At 44.1% G+C, this 14,080-nt stretch overlaps 1 protein-coding gene across 4 annotated transcripts in view; it reads left to right on the top strand.

The window, feature by feature from the left end:
• The window catches only part of LOC119386912 (calcitonin gene-related peptide type 1 receptor-like), a 147,029-nt gene extending 133,586 nt beyond the window's left edge, over nt 1–13,443 (top strand). The window contains exons 13-21 of one of the 4 annotated variants that reach the window (XR_005182405.2): nt 616–682; nt 1,019–1,085; nt 1,206–1,291; nt 5,037–5,169; nt 5,543–5,584; nt 6,123–6,212; nt 7,279–7,380; nt 8,785–8,848; nt 13,333–13,443. Coding sequence is in view for 3 of the 4 variants with exons in the window: in XM_037654196.2 (XP_037510124.1) it covers nt 616–682; nt 1,019–1,085; nt 1,206–1,291; nt 5,037–5,169; nt 5,543–5,584; nt 6,123–6,212; nt 8,785–8,848; nt 13,333–13,355 (572 nt within the window). In the remaining variant the exon portion in view is untranslated. The remainder of the gene's footprint in view (nt 1–615; nt 683–1,018; nt 1,086–1,205; nt 1,292–5,036; nt 5,170–5,542; nt 5,585–6,122; nt 6,213–7,278; nt 7,381–8,784; nt 8,849–13,332) is intronic. The other 3 variants (XM_049413305.1, XM_037654196.2, XM_037654197.2) reach the window with 3 other exon arrangements.
• The last annotated feature ends 637 nt before the right edge of the window (nt 13,444–14,080 follow it).

Here is a 14,080-nt window from a genome sequence, read left to right as displayed (position 1 = left end):
CGCACATCACCTCTCAGACGACGTGAATTTTACATTTAAATATGGTGCTGCCTTAGCTAACGATGGCACGCGGCACTCAGTGTTATTGGAAGGAAGTGAGTATTGTATTTCACGATGAAAAGTGCGAAAAATGCGATGTCCACTGATATAATTAGGTTTACTGGTAAGTCATTAGCAACTTGAACGCCTGCAGAAGTTACAGGAGCACTAGAGGCACCATCCCTCAAGTTAGTTCTCTCATGGGTTGAAGTTAGAGTATGTTTTTTCGTAGTTTTCTGGAACGTTTTGTGTGCTATATTACATAGGCGTGCGCACTGGGGGGGGGGGGGGGGGGGCAGGGGGGCGGCCGCCCCCCCCTATTCACCTAAGAGGGGGGCGCAAAGTCAGCCCCACGGGGGGCGCTGCGACGAACCTTCGCCCCCCCCCCCCCCGTTAAGGGTAACCCTGCGCACGCCTGTGCTATATTACATGAGAATACAAAACCGCATCCTTAACGTTCAAATAATAATGAAAATAAAAAACAGTGCTGTGCTATGTCTTACAACAACAAACGAGAGAGAGAGAGAGAGAAACAGCCATCTGCGGTGACTATAAGTGAGATATTACTTTTTGCAGGTTTTCCTTTGCTACCAATAATCGCTTACGCCGTCTTGCGATCCTTGGATCCAGAAGCGTCAAAAATGTAAGTGAATATTGTCCCGTTTCTTATTTCGTAATCGCATACTTTCTTTCACACGAAGTCTACGCGCTATAAGATGAGGGTAAACATGAAGCCGCCTAAGCTATGAATCGAATTCAAAGACGAGAAGAATTTCTTCGTGCGAAGAATATATGTCCATAGAATTAAAGTTAACCAAAAAAAGAAAGAGCTAACCTACTTAAAAACGGCATGAATTGTGTACGAGATATTCTCATGAGTGCAAGTTAGTTAAGTGAATATATGTTTAGGGCTGGATCAGCGAATCATAGTCACAGTTTATGCAGTGAATATTGTATTTTTTCCTCTCTGCCTGCGCAGGTGCTGGGTCGAGCATGACGTCTGGTATACATACATCCTCAGTGTTCCTGTTTGCTTCTCAATACTGGTACGCTCCCGCGTTCTCCTTGTAAATTTTAGCATAGAATTATGTATTAAAATCGTGAGAAATATATGATGCAGAGACAAACTTTCACATACTCACAATGTGTTTCGCTGATTTACGCAGCTGAGCTTCGCATTTCTCGTCAACATCGTCAGGGTCCTGGTCACAAAGCTTCGAGCCGTGAATTCTCCTGACAACGAAAGCACAAGGTACACATATATCCAATTTTCTTATCGTCTTTAACTTCAAGAATATAACCTAATCACCTACCCTAATCGGACGCTCAAATGAACATTCTTGCAGTCAATCATCACAGACGCACAAATGCTTAGTTGCTTTTCTAATGATTTCGTGCTCTTTGACTAGTTTTAGAAGTCTTTTGTCTATTTTTGATGCTCAAGTATCGCTTAACTTATTAATAAGGCAAGGTATTTTTATAGTAGTGCCAGTTCCCTAATCGCATAATAAAAAGTAGCAATATTGACGCAACGTCTTCATCCAAGTTTCTTCTAATGTTATTCCATTACTTCCAAGTCAGTCACATCATTTTCTTATTTATTTGTAAGAAATAAACGGATAATGCGTCAAAGTAGGGTTGTATATGAATACACCGAAGACAAAGGTAATGCTTGGTGGTCCGGCGACAGAGCGAAAGCTCGTGATAGACAACCGGACCGTTGAATCAGTGTAAGAGTATGTGTATAACGACCAAATATTAACAGGGGAGTGAGCTCAAGTGAAGGAAATCTTCCGAATAATAAGGATGGGACAGTGCGCACACGTTAGTCATTTCACTGTCACTAACGCGGAAAGCGTAAAACCACAGTGTTTTACTTGTTCTAACATATGGGACAGGAACCTTGATAATGACAAAGAAACTCGAGAAAAAGCTAAGGAACATATAGCGTGTGACTGGCGCAACCCTAAGAGATAGCAAGCAGCAGAGTTGACAAGTGAACAAGCAAGGGTAGCTAATACCATAGCAGATCTTAAGAGGAACTGGTCAAGTCGCGTCATGAGGAGGGCAGGCAACCGACGGTCTATTAGAGTGTTAGAATGAATACCAAGAGATGACAAGCGTAGAATGGTTAGGTGGAGTGATGGAATGAAAAAATTTCGAGCCATGAAATGGAATGAGCTCGCGCAGGACAGGGTGGGTTGAAGAACATTGGTGCAGGTCTCTGTCCTGCCGTGAACGTCTCTGTCCTGCTGTGAACATATTATAGGATGGCCCGGTTCTTGGCCCATCCCCCTTTGTGGGTAAGCGCCAATAGTAAGAGGTCATCATCATCATCATCATATTAGGATGATGACGATGATGATGACGACGACGATAATCATAACAGGAAGTCGCCCCCCCCCCCCCCGCCGCTTCCACCCCCCCCCCCCCCGCCTTTTATTAAGGATTTCCTTTGGGGCGGGGTGCAATGACAACATGCAGCTATAAGACAATAATGCAGCGACTTTTTAAAATGATCCGGCACTCGTACGGTGAGTAGCACTTGTGGGAAGACCGTTTCAGTAACGGGCTGGCCGAATAAAATTCTTGACATCAGTATGAAATCTTCCAATGTTACGCACTGCACATAGCTGAGCAATTTGCACCAAGAATGCTCACAAGACAGCTGTGGTGGGGAATGGAACAAAGGCAGCTGCGTTTTGCCTCGCGAAGTGCGTGGTATACTGCACACAATGTATTTGTCTGTTTGTGTCTAATATGCTAGAAATTGTAGAAGCGTGTCTCCTCGATCCGCGTAACACTACTACATGCCGACCGAATCGCAGCAAATGCTTCTAAAGATGCTGGGAGATCAATGTTTCCTTATTTGTCGTATGGCTTCCGCATATCACCAGCGCGTGTATAAAGAGATGGCAATGTTTTGAAGAAAACCTCAGGTATCTCTTTCTGAAAGACGCTGCCCTCAACTTCCGTTCCTTTGTGTGATTTATCATTCGTCATCTGTTGTTTATTTCTTACTTGTAGCCCCAACGTGACGGCTACATCGGCGAAAGGGGATCACTTATAGCTGACCCCAATGCAGTCGCGCACGTGGCACATCTCACTTCGCTTCGGACGTTATATACCGAGCACACAATGCGTCGCCGAGCATGCGTATCAGACTGTCGCGAACATCTGTCTGCAGTGGTACGCGTTCCATGCCGCGTGCTGACCTAATGTATTTCGGCAAAGAAATAGAACTGGCACAAGGACACCTTCACGTCGTGCGCAGAAAGCGCGGTGTATCAATATTGCAACACACGGTGAAGGCATTACTATGCCCAAAAAGAATGATGCGTCGATACCACATTGAATGAACACAAGGAGTCGTCTGAAAAAAAAAATGTAGGCGCGCGAACACGCGCAACAAAAAAAGAGAGGGCAGGAGAAGTGTTGTTCTGACCTCGTCTCTCGTGTCCGTGTTTGCAAGCTTACATTCTGTCAAGATGGAGGCTTGCCAATTAATTTTTTTTGTCATTCAGAAGGAGTCGTTGTCCGAAAATCAGCCAAATGGTTCCGTGGTAATGCACATGTATGTAGACAATCTAGTTGCATCCTTATGTTCGAAAAAAAATAAGAACCTTCTATCACCACGAAGCTAAAATAGAAACATATAAAATTGGGGGACATTTAAGCTTCGCCTTTAAGAGTTCAATGCGATAGCGATATCCTGACACTAGTGCGCACTTCGAACACTACGAGTGTTTAAGAGAATGCGCGCACTAAGGTGTGTGCCTTATGCAATGGGTAGCATGCTTTAAACCAGGAGCAATTATGCGCGAGAAACTTTTTCGAAGTTGCGATGCACCCACTACGTGGCCTTAAGGGAATACGCGCAGTAATGTGTGTGCCGTTTGTAATGGGTGGCTATCTTTAAACCACCAAGGCGTTATGATATTGACATGGTGTGACGCCCGATGGCAATGTACGCTTGTACCACGCAATATTACTGCGATATTACATCTCGTACTGTGACACCTGTATACAGGACGCGTATTTTTGGGTAGCATGAAAGTTACTTTCAGTGCAGTTCCAAGCAGAGGCGTGGCTATGTGGTAGAACACCTGCTTGCCACGCAGACGGCCTGGGTTCGATTCTCACTCGGACCCAACATTTTTATTATTTATTTTATTTGCAGCTTTTTCGATTTTTCGGTCACGGAGAAGATGATGATTTTTCGCTCACAACCAACGGCGCCGACACCGACGCCGACGGCGGAATTTCTGCAATACGAGCTCTTTAACGCTATCGCGTTAACATAATAGAAAAGGGGCAAGAGAGACTTCCACTGCCATTCAGGAAAACGAAAACTGTTTTTTGACCACAGGCCAGCAAAAAAAAAAAAAAAAAAAAGTGCAGCTCACTCAGAGTCACTAAAGAAATATGTTTTATTTTTTTTTATTTGTTAAATACTGCAGACCAAGAACTGGTCCAAGCAGGACAGGTACAAGAGGCAGGATATAATGAAATACACATGTGATAACATAAGGATATATTACGAGAAATGGAATATTTTTCGCCTAGGGCTCTCTCGGACTCAGACTAACCAATGTTTTCCTCAACCGGACTCACTCGTACTCAAACTCTTCAAAATATTGCTCAGCCGGACTCACTCAGACTCAGACTCACGGCACGTTTTGAGTCTGAGTGAGTCCGAGTGAGTCGACTCATGTGTGAGTTTGCCGACCTGTGATCTTGACCGCCTATGAAATAATTGATGCCTTGTAGACCAACAATGTCTTATTCATTAAGTATTGCTTGGCTTTGTAACGCATTAAAAAAATTCTATCTCACTGCGCTGCAGACATTCGCTGCCTTACGTTATTAACCTATAGTTCTACTGAAATACAACTCTGTTGTGACTCATGCTAGATTTGTTAATGCGTTTTAATATTGAGATAGCTATTTAGTGTTCATATTATTGAGTTGACTCCTTTCTGGCATATTTTTTCCAGGAAAGCTGTACGAGCAACTGTGATCTTGCTTCCCCTGTTGGGCTTGCACTACGTGGTGACACCGTTCAGACCAGACAAAGGGTCCATACTGCTCGCCTACGAGATAATATCGGCGCTGGTCACATCATTACAGGTACCAAACTGTCGTGCTGTATCAGCTTCAACTTGGTTTTCATTTCCACAGCGCTGTAGCGCTAAAATACGTATAATCTGTTTGAACAGCATAGAAGCATAATACAAGAAAGCAATTACGCACCGAGGTACTTTCTTTTTTTTTCCTTTCAACGACATTGCATATAATTAGGCAGGGTACCTTTAGGCAAAAACCTACACAAGTTGGTCAAAGTTGCCCTGAATAGCAAGATTTATATCGCTATTAATTATTAATTATATGTTGACATTTAGTTTGTTCATACTGAGTGTTTTCTTTGCGAAAAGATACATTCTATGGAAAACGAGAACATGAACACAATTGTTTTATCTATTATTTCTCTTATTTCTTCCAGGGTCTTTGCGTCGCACTTCTGTTCTGCTTCTTCAATGGAGAGGTGAGTGGACATTTTAATAATCTTTCCGCGACTATGCCCATGTAGCAGTCTAAGCTAAAGCAACCATGTACCATAAACTTGCTGTCTTTTCAGTGCCCGGTTTGGTATAATTCAAACATTTGCAAACTGATATTGAACATGATTCAAGTCATACGCTTGGGCTGCGAGTGCCCACAAAATGGAGTAATCGCGCAGCTGGGCTCCGTACCACCCTCCGCCTCCTATTTAGAGAATGCCCGCGGATACCTGAAAGGCTAGAGAAGCTGAGCAAACACTCGGACGAAGCCCCATTTAAATAAGCGTACACGTAAAAAAAATATGTGGCATCCAGCGCTAACCTAACGCCATGTGCAGCTCACGTTGTATATTAAGACCCTGCTTGCTATAGTATAGGTTACGCGAGTGCCACTGCCTCCTCGTACATTCGGGCATATGTCAATATAATCGCGCATCAGTAATGCCCGAGGAACAGTCCAAAAAATACGTTGATAGCAACGATGAAGACTAGTGACAAGCACGACTGAATCTTTCGTTTCAGGTTTTGGGCGTCCTGCGGAAAACGTTGTCGCAGACGCCTTGGTTCAGAAACAAGGCTCGTCGGATGTCGTATGCGAATACCAGCATCAGTGTAAGTCGCTTTAGAAAATCTCCGCAAAAGTATAAGTGCGTGAGTGTGATTTGAAGGCGCACAGTGACGAGAACAGAGTTCTAACGGTGACTCTCTTTGTGTCCCACATGCCTCCCGAAAAGCTTCCACCTCTGTAAAAAAAAAAGATACAAAATAAATCGAAAAGGAAGAGGGCACGGCATTTTCAATCATTGTCGCTTTTCCGCATGAAATGTTGACATTCCACCCATAATCATCATATCGCATGGCTTCCAGCCTGAAGAAGCGGAACGCCCCTTGCCTCCTCTTTTTGTCTATTCTCCACGGTGCTCTGAGTCCTTTCAGAACTGATGTGTTAAATGTATGTACGGTGCTCACGGAAGGGAACGCGTCAATTCAGGGCTAAGTAATGCGCGCACTTTGATTCCCACCGTCTTCAGTACGTGTCAAATCGGCACATAGTGATTCGTGCACTTACGTAGGAGTTGACGTCACAACTACTGGTCGTATTCGGAGCGACATGACGTAGTCATACAAGCTGTTATACTTGAAGTTTTCCGACTGTGCTCGATTCCCTGAGCACCGTACATTGCCCAAACGCTAGCGCTGCCTCATTGGCTGTTTGTACTGTGCTGTATCTGCCGTGTAAGTGGAGCCATGCAGCTTCCATCACTCTGTATTCGGCTAGCAGGGTATATAACGTTGTACGCGTACACATATTTATTCAGCACTGGAGTGCCTTTTTCTGATGCCATTGTATTTGAGCATCCCAGCAGCACCGTGACTAGTTCATGTAAAACGAATAAGCGGCGATATTTTTGTATTGCTTTCTCGCTTTTCGCCAATTGTGTGTCCCGGTTGTTGTGTCTGAGTGACCTCTACTCCCTCATAACGCTGCTCCTGTGGCCCTCTTCTTGCATTCTCCCTTTGCCCATGCATAGACCAGTGCGCGCTACAGACATTGTAGAAACACTTAGCTCTGTATACTTTATGTCTTGAAGAGGACTAGCAGCACTGTTAACTTAAGTACGTAAGCTAATTGACTAGTACACGATGCTGTCTTGAACATATGCGCAAAATTTTACAGAGCACTCAGCACACTGACTGCCCCTGCGAAATTCCGGAATATCCTGCACTCTTCACACTTACTTGAGGCGCGTGTAAGACGGATTGTCACTGGCTGAACTTCGTGAGTAGGCCTCAACTGAACAGTTTCTTCGGCTGCCTTCTTCCTCCCCCCTCTGCCCGCCTCCCGCAGAAAAGAAAAGAAATTCTGCAGCAGCGTTCATCTCATGAAGTTCCTACAAGCTCATGCGAACGCTTTCGCACCCACGTCGATAAATTCAGCTGCACAATTTTTTAAACTATAATTGTACCTTCTACACTTTCTGTGACAACATTCAAAGAACGGTAAACACTTACACAAGATACAAATTGTGACTCTATAAAATTGTTCTATACCTCTAGCAGAGACAAGATATACCTTCCGCCCTCGCTTTGGGGATTACATCTGTTTGGAAAGTTCTAAACGTAGTTTACTCAACGTTTACGAACGCTTGAAACCATTTGTACGCAAGATTTGAAATTTATGTGTAAACAGTGTAGCTAGCGTAGATACCACGTCCGAGTGACATCATGATTCCGCGAGCCTAGCTGACCGTTTTGTGAGTTACACACGGCGAGCATGCGACGAGGGAAGACCCGGCGAGTGTTATCTGGCCACCTGTGCGTAGCTTATTCAAACAGTCGCCCCTAGAAGCGTACTTGTCCAAGAATCTCGGCGTGGCGGATAATAGAGAGAAACTGACTCAGAGCTCTGAAAGCCGGCGTTCGATTTCGAAACTATTAAGAACTCGAACATTTTTTGAAACCTATGTCTCGGCGTAATGATTTTTTCGAGGACGGACCGCCAGCCAAGTCAAAGCTGTTAGAAAGAAATGCTCCGGTATTAAAAAAGAAAGAAAGCTAATGACGCAGAAGCCGGTGGCGCCACCTGGCGATCGAGAAAGGCAACACAGAGTTACCACTTACCAAGTGTCGACTCAAAACAGGGCAGTCCGGTAGACGTGATCTCCAGCTTTAGAGGTCGCGTCGAGACCGAAATCAATAGTGATTGTGAGACATATAAAATCACGGCAGCGATTACGTTTCATTGGCAATATGTCCATCTGCACAGAACATATTGAAGCAATATTTGTTTGCTTACACATTTAAACGGCGATGTCTCTGAATATGAGACGTATGGTGTACTTTCCTTTAGTTGTGTTGCTAGTCCCCTTCAATAACCATGTCACAACTGAAATGTGAATATGATTGTTTGTTTATTGCTCACTGCTTGTATAAGGAGATTGGCGATGTTCTGAGTTGAAACACGATGAAAGTGGTGGAGCAATCTTTACGTTGTGATCGATGGCGAGAGTAATAAAAGGCCAACAGTTTTGCAGTTGTAGATAAGCCGGCACAAGCCCGTCGCTTCCCGCTGTATAGCATGCCACGCATCTTGTCTGGCGGCTGCTGCATTGCTGTATAGTACAGGGCGCCCTAACACGCCTTCAGTGACGATCTCTGCTTATGACAACCTTTCCTCTTACAGCCCCGTTATCACTGCTTGCATCCCAATTTATCCCTACCCCGAGTACAAGCCCCTTCCCACTCAAGTGAGGAGCATTTCCTTCCCATTTTACCTGCTACAGGGTACACTATCAGTGTTGTTGTAAGAGTGTGCTGTGAATAGCGCTGTGTGCTCATGTTGTGGCTTGCTGTCAGTACTATAGCTAACACTGTGACTCTGTAAGTTACCTTGATGCTCCTGCCATTGTGATGCTAGAAATTAAACAGCGAATTTCGCACTTCACAGCATGTAAAATGTGTTACCACATGTCGAGATATTATGCAGCTGTACAGTATAAACGGCTTCAACAGAGCCATCAATTCAATCTGAAGATAATAGATAGTAAGACTATAGAGGACCTAACTTACCTAAGGCTGCCTAGGATAAGCAAAGTTATTGGGTGTAGATAATTTAACGAAGGCCCTGCCTTGCCTACGAATGGCTCCCGCAAAGAAAAACAAATTCACACCTTGCGATCCAGCACCTTAAGTGTACAGACTAGGCTGAATTTTCCGTGGTCTTCGCGGCCACTAAAAAATTAGTGATATATCAAGTGGGCTGTGACGACGAGCCCGTCGACTTATAGCAGTCAAACAATTCACCGCAAAGCTCTAGGCACTAATATAGTCCCGTATATTTTGCTTTCTCCAAATAATAGTGGAGTGTTCAGACAAATCAGCTCTGTAGTGGCATCAATTTTAGCTGACGTCTCCTGTACGGTAACGATTTGTCTTTGTACGTGTAGTGGACCCTCGTTATCGCATATTCATATGCAAAAAATAAAACGCAATACCAAAGATGCTTGTAATTCGAACAAACGAAAGAGCATGCGTTGTTACGCCCGGTTGCATTCACAAGCACTTAAAGTTATGTATCTTTGCTAAGCCCGCAAAGCTGTCTCCTCAAATGCACTAGCCTTCGCACAGCCAAAGTTGTATAACTAGGCCCTAATGTATGATTGATACATTGTCAGGGAACCTGGACGAGTGTTGCATTAAATGACATAAGCAACAGTGAAAGCGCTTTCTGGTGCAGTTTTCCCGCATGAAGGTTGGTATTGTATTATATATCCTACATTTTCGCTCATGCGAACAGCCGTTAAAAAGCCCAGCTAGAAGTCGTGTTTATCTTTTATACTATGTATAATATTAGGTTGTCTGGAATTACAAGGTTACATGCAGACTGGTATTTCAGGTTGCATTATGTACAGCTAAAATCGTGATGCGATTGACAGTGTTGTGTGTGTGTGCGATTGGACGGTACTGCCCAAACGAGTACAAGGGCATTTTTCTGACACAACTTCCTACTCAAAACGAATCGGGCAGACAGTCAAGGAAACGTGCAGAAGTGCATACACGTGCAGGCCAAGGAATGTCTCGCTTGAATACAAAACTCTTTTAACGCGATAGCCCTAAAGAGCTCGTTTCACAGAAATTCCGGCGTCGGTGTCGGCGTCGTTGGTTGTGAGCGGAAAATCATCTTGTCAGCGACCAAAAATTGAGAAAGATGCAAATAAAACAAATAATAAAAATCTTAGGTTTGAGTGAGAAACGAACCGAGGCCGTCTGCGTGGCAAGCAGGTGTTCTACCACAGAGCTACGCTATTGCTTGAAACTACATCGAAAAAAAAAAAACACTGTATGAATGTCATGTAGTGGAAGGAGTCTCCTTAAAGGGACACTAAAGGCAAATGTTAAGTCGACGTTGATTGCTGAAATAACGTTCCAGAAACCTCGTAGTGCTTGTTTAGTGCCAAGGAAATGCTTATTTTGAAAAAAAAAACACATTTCGGTGGACCGCATATCGTTAGCGCACTTGAAATTACCCGTCTGGAAAGGGCCTCCTGACGTAGCGTCTGCCTTGCCCAACTTTGCCCGCGTTTACTGCCCGGCAGCCGACGCTGCGGTTTCTGCTCTGAAGGGCACATTACAAGCCTTGCCCAAGTTCCGGTTGATCTCGTAATCCTCTGCACGAAAGTGCAGCGAGCGCACACGCAGATTTCTTGGTTGTTTCGTACACTGTCTCACAGGCACGGCACTCGGCCACTTCGGTGTTGGGGTTTATTTGCGGCACCCATTGGAAAGCCACGTCGGTTTCTTTGCTGCATCAGCTGTTGCTCAAGCGACGCACACCATTCAGGCACCCGGCAGCATAACGGGGACGCGACATTTCGTCGAACTTTCCGTTAGAGCGACTTTCATGAGCGTGAAGCAACAGTGCACGATACCGAAACTACCTCTCAGACTAGACCGCGCGAGCGGAGAGCAGCCCGTCGAAACTGGAACTCTTAAACCACCCGCGCCGTTCTCTGTTGCAACGCCAACTTCTTTTTTCCATGAATAAAACAGAAACACACAAGCAGAATATTGCTACGTCTTGTAATGTACGGAATGTTAATTTTTTATTATGAGTGGTTTCAGTACCAGTGAATAATTGTGCTCGGGACCTTCGACGTCATCGGGTTCATTCCAAAATGTCTCAATGGTGGCGCGTATGATGTTTTACATTTACCTTAGTTTCTCAATTAGTAGAGCACTGCTGTTGATAATACTGGCATTTTGGGCGTTCTCAAATATTCCCCTTTCACGTGACATAATTCGTTATTTGCCTTTAGTGTCCCTTTAACGCATGTAATATAGCATGACAGAAGCGTATAGAATCGCGCCAGGCATCAAAACATGTGAATTGCGCAACGAGTGATGTTTTAAAGGCCCACCCATTACAAAGCGCTCAGACATATTTAATCATCATCAGCTGCAAAACCATTAACAGAAGTGAGCAGCTGCGTAGGTTCGCGTGCTGCCTTACGGAGGCGTAGTGGGCCCTTCGCTTATTCGCAAAAGGAAGAATTATGGCGCAGTGGGCACTTCACAAGTGTCCTTGCAGTCGGCATTCTAGGATAGTTTGAAACGGCCAGTGTTAGGCGCACAGACGTTCGTTTCTTTGCGGCGCGGTTGAGGCATCCACCGAGAACCGAAGGCAGGCTAGCAATTGAGAAGGCGATGCGCGCGGTGCCCGATTACGCTATCGCTTTCTACTCTCGAAGGCGAAGCTCAAGCGTCCTTCCAAGTTTTAATTACACGGAGTGCACTGTAATCTTCTAAAGATATGCTATAACGAGGGTCTACTGCTCCGGCACCCATTCTGCAAAGACATCACTTTAGTGTGTCCAGTTCGTTAAAGCTTTCGTTTTAAGAGAAAAGTCATTTTCATCCACCTCGTCGGTGTAATCCTGCCATTGCAGTGTGCCAAATGTGTAGATTTGCTGTGTTCTGTCGTAATAATACCGTGCGCTTTTCCTGTCAATCACGATGTACGAGTTGTACAACTTGGACCAATTGGTACCTGTGCAGGAAAACAGCATCATATAGTGGAATGTTGTGTACAGTTCAAACAATACTGCTCTGTATCAAATGTATGAGCGGAACGTCGACGAATCAGTGTAGAAACCCTAAAATAAAATGATTGTTTGGAGTTGTCCGTCGTATTTGCTGTATGCCTAAATATTTTGTCCTGCTATTTTCAATTAAAGTTGGATTTCGGACCAACATTCTTTAGAGTGCATACAAGGGGGACAGTTTGCTACAAACTTAAGGAACGCCATTTGCATGGCATGCACGTTTTCGCTATGCATGATGCCTAGAATGTGGCGCTAAAATTGAGCTGCGTAATATCGCCATTACTTAGAGTGGTTAAATGAAAGATATTTTACGCAACCTATGTTGAATCAACGTTATATTTTACAATGCGAGATAGTAAGGATTCCCGGTGAACCGGATATAGAATAAATATTCATAAAAATATTATGCGATGTAACGAAACAGGGCACACTGGGTGATGTGCACGTATGCATAAGCAAACGAATGTTGTTTGTGCATGTGGAATATACAATATCAATTATTGTGTACCATCAATCTGCACTTCTGCATTTGGATACCGCGAGAGCTGCTGGAAAGAACTTGACCCAACAAATTAAAAAAATAGAACCTGCTGTTCTTGACTTCCTGACTTATTAACACATATGTCGTACCAATTCACTTATATAAGTAAAATACAGAATCAACCGTATTAGCCGCGCTTTGAAGCTTCTGCAACCGCTGTCATTGCGGATACTGAGAGATATGTCGAGCTGCAGATAATAATGAACCGAAAAAAAGCAGGGCTACGAAGAAGATGAACACTGGAGGAAACGAAGACGCATCCGCCTTGTTCCTACACCACTCGTGTTTTCCTTCAAGTTCAGTAATGTACCAACCAGCTCCACTGAACACTCTACTACTGAGTACATACACGTCGAAGTCTGTGCTCGAGGTAAACTCACCTCACGACCACCAATAGTTATTGGTTAAACAAAAGGTGCTGCAAAAGTACAGATATCAAAAGAGAATCTAGGCGTATTTTTTTTTTTTTTTTTAAAGTTTTCTACGCTCTTTAGGAAAAAGGTAGTGCAAGGAAAGATGATTTTGTTTCCTTTATTCGTTTTTGAGCAGACCTAAAGCCCAGCTTACAGAGTAGCTGTTTCCTTTACAGTTTCTGCCAAGACGCCCATCTGATGGCAGAAGTCCGTCTGTGTCGCCAAATCACCTCCAGCAGACCTTGGTGTGAGAGAAGTGAAATGCAAAGCAGGCACAACGATTGAAATATTTGCTGCATTCTTCATCTTTTGCTTCACCGCGACAGAGTAAGAGCCAGGGAGCAATTCATGGGGCAAAAATTTTACCACTTCACTCTACGAACAAGATTCAACATTAGCCTACATACTCGTCAGGGTGTGTGCATTCTAAAGCCGCGCGTCACGTCGGAGAATCGTGAACGCGAAGTTAACGGTAGTATGAGGAGACCCAGTGCTGCTAGGCGTAGAACGAACTAAATCGAGAAACCCTCTGCATTTATGGCTTGAATGCAGTTTGTCCATTATTTTAACATAGCGCATTCCATTATATGCATCGTTACCACTTGTTTCGCGTCGATTGGCTCATTTATTTATGATAGCATGATGTACAGTGTGGCACCATCCTATTTTCGTATCTCCTGCATCGAGTGGCTGAAAACATGCGGAAAATTCCTCAAGATACCCATGAGCAGGTTTTCCAGGATTCTAAAGCCGGACACCACTGCTGTGCCATTTTTTTTTGTGCTTTCGTGCGTTTTTGGTATACGTGTTCTGGAGAAGCTACATACAGTAATAAACAGGAAATGAATTTCGTACATACCATTCTATCGCTCTTATCAATACTGTTATAAGATACCCTTGAGAAAAGGGTGGAGCTTCAGTGCC

Source organism: Rhipicephalus sanguineus, chromosome 3, assembly GCF_013339695.2.
Source record: "Rhipicephalus sanguineus isolate Rsan-2018 chromosome 3, BIME_Rsan_1.4, whole genome shotgun sequence".
NCBI classification, from domain to species: domain Eukaryota; kingdom Metazoa; phylum Arthropoda; class Arachnida; order Ixodida; family Ixodidae; genus Rhipicephalus; species Rhipicephalus sanguineus.
Note: the sequence above shows the minus strand (reverse complement) of the source record. Positions and strands in the feature narration are given on the sequence as shown.